The sequence below is a fragment of the Narcine bancroftii genome, chromosome 12 (assembly GCF_036971445.1).
Source record: "Narcine bancroftii isolate sNarBan1 chromosome 12, sNarBan1.hap1, whole genome shotgun sequence".
Classification (NCBI taxonomy): Eukaryota; Metazoa; Chordata; class Chondrichthyes; order Torpediniformes; family Narcinidae; genus Narcine; species Narcine bancroftii.
Genome location: NC_091480.1, coordinates 90,283,457 through 90,293,005, shown reverse-complemented (window position 1 = coordinate 90,293,005; position 9,549 = coordinate 90,283,457). Strand labels below are relative to the sequence as shown.

The following is a 9,549-nucleotide window of genomic DNA, read 5'->3' as shown; positions in this document are numbered from 1 at the left end:
CTGATAAAGTGACAGCCCATACCCACCTTTCAGAATATCTCAAAAAATGGTGTCAAGGAGAGAGCAAATATAGAGACACTGGGGTCAGAAAGAGTTAGCACGGCACGGACTGAGGGTCTAGAACTCTCATCCATCGGAGCAAGAACCCATACGTTTAGTCAGAAGTAGGATATAACAAGGGTCTGCTGTTTCTCAGTGACAAACAATTTCTTCAATGATATTCCAGTGCCTTAACATTTTTATTCACAAACACAATCTGAATACAAGTTATGGTTAACAGCACAGATGATTTCTGAATGTTGGTGAGATCAGAGAGGTGTTAAACTGTGGCTTTAAAGCTTGTCTGTTGTGCATCTATACGCACCTACACTCAGTGCTGGTATTGCTGAATATAAACAATTCTTCAATTAAATTCTTCACTTACTTGATTTACAACCTCTTGTATGTAACACACAAAGGTGTGTGCAGTGGAAACTGGCACTTTTATTGGGATTTCCTGAAACTGAATCCATTCAAAGTAAATCCACAAACTAGACAGCTCGAGCAGTAAACATTTGTCAAGCTCAATGTTCTGAAACACACGTACAATGTCAACAAACCCTCATGTTTATAAACAAAATAATTCTACAAAATACTTCAGGTCAATCAAATTCTTGAAATCCACTGTCATGAACCAATATGGTGAGTGATTTTCTTGTTCTCATTACATTCGTGTTAACTTGGTATCTGCAGTCATTCTGATCACCAAAACAGAGTCGGAAAAATACAATTAGAATTCTTCCGGTATCCTTGCTTGTTCCTAAATGTTGAAAGTCATTTCAAAATCTCATGGCAGTGTCCAATGCCAGAGGAACGCTGTGTGGTCATGTCTGGCCTCTGGATCTCCTTGCTATTTACAAGGATCATACAGATAAATGCATTGAAAATTTAACTGCTTGATTCTTTAGGAAAATATTTAATTGCCCGGAGAAACTGTAATTGCAAGGTTTTTTTTTCCCCAAGAGACATTTGACTCAGAATTTAAAGGCAAGATGACTGTGAACCAAGCTTAATTCAAGAGTTGAGTGAGGGAGGAAAACAGTTGTCTACATCTGTGGCCGTCAAAGACCTGGGTTTGCCAAGCACTTGGTGTCTGTGTAACAGTTTTACAATACTGGATCACTACCGCCAGAAGGTGCTGGTTCACGAAAGTGACACCCCCCCCACCCCCACCCTAGGCATTTGTCCAAATCCTGGACAGAGTGCAATCTCAAACTCAAATTGTCATCAGGCCGGATCAGAAGGCTCACTTCACTTCAAATCTGCATCATTTTAAAATATAAAATTAGAGTCTTGCTTCTAACCCTTTGTAAAAAAAAAAGGCAGGGTTTAGAAAAAGGTGGAACTATCTTTAGGAGATACTATCACTTCACTGACTGGTGGAAAAAGAAAGAACACATTTCTGGATACAAACATTATTAATGTTGGGTTGGAAGTAAATTGTTCCGTAAATCATCCTAGAACTCCCTAGATAGCAGCACTAAAAAGCCAAATTTCATGCAAGGACTGCAAATAAAACAGCCCATGTCAAGAGCAATGGGATGGGCACCAAATGCTGATATACCACTGCACTCATCTCATTAAATTAAAAAATCCAGGAGACCACAAAGCTACAAAAATGTGTTCAGACAAGACCAATGCTGAACATTGCAGAAAAAAAAAGCTATTTTTAACCACTTCAGAAGGCTTGCAGATCTAACCTTCACAATTATTTCTATGTCTGAGATCTGTTCAAACTAGTTTGCTTTGCAGATGTGTTACTTTTTTGTACAATAAAACATCAGGACATATAAGGCGACTTAACAGAATAATTAAATGGAAAATGAATGACGTGTGTGGACAGAACCATATTTAAGAGTTGCACAATAATTTACTTTGGCCTGTACAGTCTTCAGAGCCAAGCATATAAAAACCAAGTTTCAAATGTAACCAAAATGGCAATCCAGATATTTTGTTCACTGCACATGTTAAGTGAGAGTAACTGACAATTACATTTTATAGCTTTACTTACAGGACTCTTAAATTGACAAGCACCTTAAAGTGGTACAAAATGGTATTCTAGAATCAAAATCTGAACAAGGAAAATCAGAATTGTGGTGGGAAAAAGACATGGTGACCAATAGAGAGGTAAATGCCAACCTTTTTGTCAAAGCTCCAAATATAAATTCAATAATAGCACTACACCTTCCCCCCCCCCCCCCCTCACATACCACCTTAAGTAATCCCTTGCTAACCTCAGAGCACCTATGCATAGGATGTCACAGATGCTGGAGTCAGTAAGGGATTATTAAGGTGGTATGTGATTGAAAAAAAAAACAAGAGCCACTACACCACCCAGTGTATCTAGCCTTTTTCCAAGTAGTTTTGAAGATCATTTTAATTGTAGTATATTACTGTCTACACTTTAATTGGGGAGATGGAAAAGAAACAAACTGGCAAAAGATTTGATCAAAACCCAAAAATGCAAGCTCATGCCCGTGACAATGGTTCTGAGCAATCCATTCTCAATTGGTTCCAGAAACTATAACCACGCATTCAACTTGAGACGGCAAGGCAAGTGCTATTATTTCAACAGGCTTTGTATCAGGATATACCTGCAAATTAAAAACTGGAATGAGAGGAAATAAGCATTTTTGTTAATTTGTACACTTTGCTTTTAAGCTAGAAGTTTCAAATTGTTTTTAATACCCAAGTTAGACCACAAATGAAGCTAGCCCTTTAAATGGGTACATTGTGTAAATAAATATAAAAACCACTTCTGTACACTTAAGCCCACATTTATATTAGAAATTAAAAATACAGTTCAGTATAAAAGGCATTTGAAACAATGAGAACGTTAAAATACAATTGGTATTAGACATAACCAGTGCAAACAGACCTTGTGCTCATCTCTTGCCCCTCTCTCTCCTCCCCCCCCCCCCCCCCCCCACCACTGCCTTTTAATACATTTTGGTGCAATCAAATTGCTGAATTAAGCCATTATTTTCACTTTCTGCTTCTAAACAGTGGCTTGAATTTTCCCATTCATCTATGAAGTATTTGCTGCCAATATTTAAATTCTTCAAATTATTCAACCGTGGGAAAATCCTACCCAATCTCCAGAACATAGAAGATTGAAATTTTAGGGATTTTAAAAGAGGACAGTAAATGTTTTCTGTGTAAAACACATTGGAAAAGTTCAATACACACCAAAGCATGTGTGCTGTGCTAACTTACTGATTGCTCAGTTTAGATGAGTAAAACCCTCAATCCCAATTTTATGTGTTGCATTGGGCATTTACTTAATTTGGAATTAGTCTAGTCACAACTTTTTTTTAAACTCTTTCCCAATATTTGCATTATTATCTTGATTTAAAAAGTTGGTTTTCAAAGGACTTCCTTATTCCTTTGCAGTAAATCAGATAAGTTTGTGGCCATTCATTTTCATCGTCTCAATATTGAACTTTTGTTCAATATTGGACGTCCGGGAATTTCATTTCCATTTTCCTTGTGGCATCCCCAGTAATTGGCTTCAGCCAGGTCATTATTACTTTTACCTCAGAAAGATGAGAATAAAGCTTTGAAGCATTTCAAACTCCAGTTCCATTTAGTTGCCGAGCTTATACAAGTGTCTGATTGACAGGCAATGAAGTGTCCCCGATGTTACAGCATTTCATTATTTTTTTTTCAGAAACACCAATATTGTCTTTTCGTGCATCAACTATATTCTACAGCCTTCAAGTCAGCGGGCAGTTGCACAAGTCATACTGCCAAAAAAAATGCAAAACCTAATATTTTTCCATCGAGCAAGAAAAGTTGTCCAAGGGAAAAAAGTTCCAATGTGCATCATTCAATATATAAAGAATTTTATTTTCTAAATACTGTAGCAGTCTTGCACACAAGGTATTATACAAGGTTAAAAGCTGACTGAAAAAGTACTCCAGCAAAATTACTAGATAGTGGCCAAGAATTAGAATCTCCTATGTCTATACTTTTCTTCAACTTAAGCTTGTTCTTACTGTGACTGCAACATTTTGACATGGGTCAAGGAAGAAAATGTACTACTGTAGTTAAAAGGGTGCAGGAAATACCAGCAGGCATCTCTGAATTAGTTACGATAAACTCTAACATATATAATATCTGCCAACAATTTGTATTCACACAAGCAGAGGTTTGGTGCTACATTAAAGTATCAACTTTCAGCACAAATATTTACAGACATCCCAATAGTACATCACCAAATTTTCCACTATTGGCCTGTTAACATATGAAACTTAAACTTGCAGTCAGTTAACAATGCATCAACAGCTAAGAGTGCCACAATCTGTAGAATTTATAACAAACTTCTAGACGTAAAGTTCCAGTCAGCTGTTTACCTTTTGCAGATTCACCAGTTTAAATTATTAAGGAGCTCTGAAAAAAGGCACCTTCTTCTGTTGGAGCAAGTTTCCAAGGATCAAATTGTAGAGGTTGTTCCTTAGAAAGCTCAAAGTCTGAGGTCCCTGAATTTTCCATTGGTGGCTGGAATGAGACCTGAGTTGTAGATTGGCAAGAAACCAAAGTGCTCGAAGATACCCCTGTGCTTGAAGGGGCAGATGAAACAGATGCTGGTAAGTGCCTCAATATTAAGTCAACAGTTGGTAAGAGAGGCTTAAGAATATGGACTGGGCAAAAGGCAGAACCAGTTGGATTGAAATTAACCTTGTTTTTATCTGGACACGAGTACAGCAAAGCCTTTTCAAAGGAAATGGCCCTGGAGAGAAAAAAAAGAAATAATTATTTAACTGGGAAAAAGTTTCAACACTGAGCTTTCATGCAAAATCTAATTAACATATAGCTTACATACCAACTTTATAAATTTAAATATTAAATCAGAATTATATCTGGGTTTTTATGGGCTTTAGATTTTGATGAATTACAACTGGATTGCTGTAACAAATTCAAAAGTAAAATATTACAGTACCTCCCCTTTTCCACATCCCTCATCTTAACATTTCCAGTTGCACCCCACCTTTCATTATCTTGCAATTGTATTTTTCCAAAATCCACCCCCAAATTGACTAAAGGTGCAGGTGTTTAGTAATTAGTGCTGCTTCCTGATTGCATAGGAAATTAATGCAATAAAGGATTTAAAAATACTGATTTTCAAACTGCGATTCCCATTAATTTTGATCCAAAACATGAGGAATATTAAATCTCTTTCACTTCCCCAGATTTTCATCATTCATGTATAGAGGGCAAGGTACAACACTGAATCGTGTGGGAAGGCACGTAGATCTGGCTTTTCAATTCCAGCCTCAGTCAAAGATGTGTTGGTCGCACCTGACCATTCTGCTGCAATGTGAACCTTGTTACAGCAAGCAACCGCATTTGGAATTCAATCAGCCTGTTGTTCTGTATTTCCTGCACATTGGATTTTGTTTGTTCATGTCTGAGTGAAATATTAATTCCCCATTATAAACCTGCAGACTCAGAAGTGAGGTATACAATAATAGGTATTCAATATGATTGAATTGTTTCTTTACGCAGCACAGCAGAATTTTAAAAAGGATCTCATGAAGGAAAACCTGACCCTAGGAGGGCCAGACAGCACGAGGCCCACATTATTCAATAAAAAGCCTTCAGGTTTTCGACTTGGCCTACATTTCATTCCCTTGATAACTCCATTTAATTAACACAATGAAGTTCCATCTTAGCTTCACTTTAAAAGAACGAGGCAAATACTGGCAAGAAAGGAAAGATAGTTCAAAACATTTTTATGCCTCAAATAGGTCATGCAGGCTGCAAACCTTGCATGGTTAGAGCAGCACCATTTGTTACTAATGCCCGAACTAAGACAAGAACCTCTCTAATCTCTTTAGTAATAGAGCTACAGCTATATTTTAATTAGGAAGCAAAGAATCCAATACCTACACCTGCTGCTTTCATGGAACTAGTAGAACCAAGGGATCAAACAATAGCAATGGTGAATCAAGTAGAATGTTATTATTTTGACATTTATCTGAAAGTGAACTGAAATAGACGATTTACTCAATGACAAGACTGCTAACAATGCTGTGTCGTGGAAAGCTTGAGTGCAAAATTGCCTTCAGTTTATCGTATATACTCGTGTAACGTCAATTCCATGCATGTCCGCCCTCCCTATTTTTAGGTGCTGGTCGCCCACCCGAGCTTCCGACGCCCTGGCTGCCCATCCACCCAAGCTCCTGACCGTGGATCCTTGCCCCAGCTGCCCATCTACCCGAATTCCCGATGCCCTGGCTGCCCGCCCATCCGAACCCTCGACATCTTGACTGCACTTATCACTTGGTTCTGGTCATTTGAACTCCCAACGCCTTGAACGATGCAGACAGGTGGCGTCAAGTCTGATCTGTGTGAAAGACAACCACCCCCCTTTTTTTTGGCCCAAAACATGTATATACAGGAATTTTGATTTGGAACTACCAAATTATTTTAACATACAGACGTCTTTCAATTGCTTTGATCTTAATATTTTACTTACGGTGTTTCTTCAAATGCAGTCACCCGCTCACAGCCCTCTGGTGGCTCCCTTTTGAACATGTAACTGTGGTTTGGTTTTGGAGAAGAAGCATATTTCAGGAGAGGGGAGTTTGTGCCATTATCTGCATACAAAATACAGGCGCTGATTATCGATTATGAACTTTTTACAGGCTGCGTCTACCCCTGTAGCTTATCCTTCGTAAAACTGATTAGTGATGCAAAGTTTTGACGACCGTCCTTAAGTTACATCTCAGCATGCAAGGAATGAACAAACAATGACTTTTAAAAGCAGTCTGCAAGATTGAACAAATGCAGGAGTCATTCATGAGGCAATGATATGTGCACTCTAACAAAATGACCTTTCCCATAATGACAAATGAGGCCATTTAATCTGTTGGCTTCTTTTGGGCCTTCAGTGGACACTCCATTACCCTATTTCATTTCCAATTTCTCTGCACTCCCTACAATTTATTTTCTCACTCATGCCCATCCAGTCCCTGATTTATTTTTGCAAACAGCTTGTACTTTGTGGTATCTTTACTATCAATGTATCAGCAGCACTATCTGATTTCTCTAGAAACCGACAGCAGTCGAGGAGAGAACATGCAAATATAGTACAACTCCAATGATCCAAAATCAGATTCTCCAAAATCCTCATTTATCTGAATTTTTTAAAAAAATTTCGATAAATGAGGCTATCTGAAACAAATCAGAAATCCTCATTTATCCAAAATATTTTCGGAGCCAAATTGACTTTACAGGTTGAAAAACAAATTCACTTGACATGAAATTAGAACAATGGTCTTCATTACAGGTAACTCCCTTCCCTCTCTCTTTCCATTTCTTCTTTCGTTATTCGAACATATTTGAGAACCGTACATGGAACACAACAGAGAGGGCCTACCTCGGACCTCCACCCCCTAAAATGATAAAATGAGAAGATGAAATGAACTGACCCAGTGTGTAAAAGTAGATGACACAATTTTCTTGTTTATTTTCATTGTGTGATGACATTATTTAATGGGTTTATTGTATTGTATATGTTGAACGTTTAGTAGGTAGGGAGGGAGGAAAAAGGGGAGAAAATGACACTGTGTATATTCAAGAGGGAAATGTTTGTGTGTATTTTGGTCAATATGGTCCATAGTGCGAAAAATAAAACAAATTTAAAAAATTATTGTTACAATCAATGAAGTCACTTGATACAATGCACAGAATAAATTTATGAATGCAGCAGGAAAAGCCAAACCCTAGGCAAGTCAGTGGCAAAGAGGCATCTTACAAAGTATTCAGATTGCAAAAACTCCGAATTCGTCAAGTATGATCACACCTTTATCCCGAACAAAGAATTCTAGATCTTCAATAATACAAGGTCCCTCTTCCTGGATTCCATTTGAATACGAAGGAGATGGGGATGGTGACGGGTACGGAGATGGACTGCTATTGCCACTGGTCTGTTCAAGAGGTGCAGGTGAGAGGTCATTCTGAGAAATGCTGCTACATCGCTGGGAAGGAAAGGGCGCCCTGTGCCCATCTGGTGCATCCATAATCTATGAAGTAGAAACAGGAAAGAGAATATAGTAAAGTAAAATAAAATGGGATTGGTCCAAATCAATAAGCCATTGTTTCACAGATATTTTTCCATCAGAAGTTCACTTAAAAATAATAAATTCTGATGGTGCACTCCATTTTGTTTCATCAAGGTATGATGAGCAACCGAGTTCTCAGGTCAGGCAAATTGCTCTTGGTAAGTACAGCCACTGAAACAGACTATCTAATAATAACTCATCTCTACCATTATAAGAGCTACACCAGGGGTGGGAAACCTGGGGCCCCGGTGTGTGGCTCCCTTACTCTCATTTCACAGCTCCCCCTGCCCAGTTGTGGACATACCCACCCCGCACTCGGTGCAAACCACCCCCCTCCCCGCTATGCTGGAGAGTCCCTGCCCTCTGAGTGACGTTCTTCCTCCTTCTCACAGTGTCGCTCTGCACCCCCTCCCACCTTTCACAGTGACAATATCCTGCTGGACTGGGAGACTTCTCCTCCGCATGAGAACACCCATCTCTTCTGTGAGAGACCCACATCTGTGAGAATCCACTTCTCTCTTTGCCACACCACCTTTTTCTGTAACACTCTTTCAATTTATCTTTGTGGTACTTCTCTCTTTCGTTTCCTGTTTTTGTTTCAGAGTCTGTGTGTGTGTGTGTGTGTGTGTGTGTGTGTGTGTGTGTGTGTGTGTGTGTGTGTGTGTGTGTGTGTGTGTGTGTGTGTGTGTGTGTGTGTGTGTGTGTGTGTGTGGTGTGTGTGTGTGTGTGTGTACCATCTCTCTGTGTGGCTCATCATCTCTGCAGTCATCTGCCTCTGTACTGGACTCCCTCTCAGAGTTGTGCACCCCATCTCCCTGGGTTGGGCTCCTCCCGGCCACGGCCCCCCCCCCCTCCCGGCCACGGCCCCCCCCCTCCCGGCCACGGCCCCCCCCCCCTCCCGGCCACGGCCCCCCCCCCTCCCGGCCACGGCCCCCCCCCCCCCGGCCACGGCCCCCCCCCCTCCCGGCCACGGCCCCCCCCCCTCCCGGCCACGGCCCCCCCCCCCTCCCGGCCACGGCCCCCCCCCCTCCCGGCCACGGCCCCCCCCCCTCCCGGCCACGGCCCCCCCCCCTCCCGGCCACGGCCCCCCCCCCCTCCCGGCCACGGCCCCCCCCCCCTCCCGGCCACGGCCCCGGCCCCGGCCACGGCCCCCCCCCTCCCGGCCACGGCCACGCCCCCTCCCGGACATGGCCCCCCCCCTCCCGGCCACGGCCCCCCCCTCCCGGCCACGGCCCCCCCTCCCGGCCACGGCCCCCCCTCCCGGCCACGGCCCCCCCCTCCCGGCCACGGCCCCCCCTCCCGGCCACGGCCCCCCCTCCCGGCCACGGCCCCCCCCTCCCGGCCACGGCCCCCCCTCCCGGCCACGGCCCCCCCCTCCCGGCCACGGCCCCCCCCCTCCCGGCCACGGCCCCCCCCTCCCGGCCACGGCCCCCCCCCTCCC

At 42.3% G+C, this 9,549-nt stretch overlaps 1 protein-coding gene across 1 annotated transcript in view; it reads right to left on the bottom strand.

Moving 5' to 3' along the window:
* Positions 1-220: 220 nt before the first annotated feature.
* The window catches only part of LOC138746487 (glucocorticoid-induced transcript 1 protein-like), a 59,068-nt gene continuing 49,739 nt past the window's right edge, over positions 221-9,549 (bottom strand). Inside the window, exons 6-8 of the mRNA XM_069904686.1 lie at positions 7,850-8,069; positions 6,521-6,641; positions 221-4,771 (exon numbers count right to left, since the gene is read on the bottom strand). Coding sequence (XP_069760787.1) covers positions 4,414-4,771; positions 6,521-6,641; positions 7,850-8,069 — 699 coding nt within the window. The 3' untranslated portion in view covers positions 221-4,413. The remainder of the gene's footprint in view (positions 4,772-6,520; positions 6,642-7,849; positions 8,070-9,549) is intronic.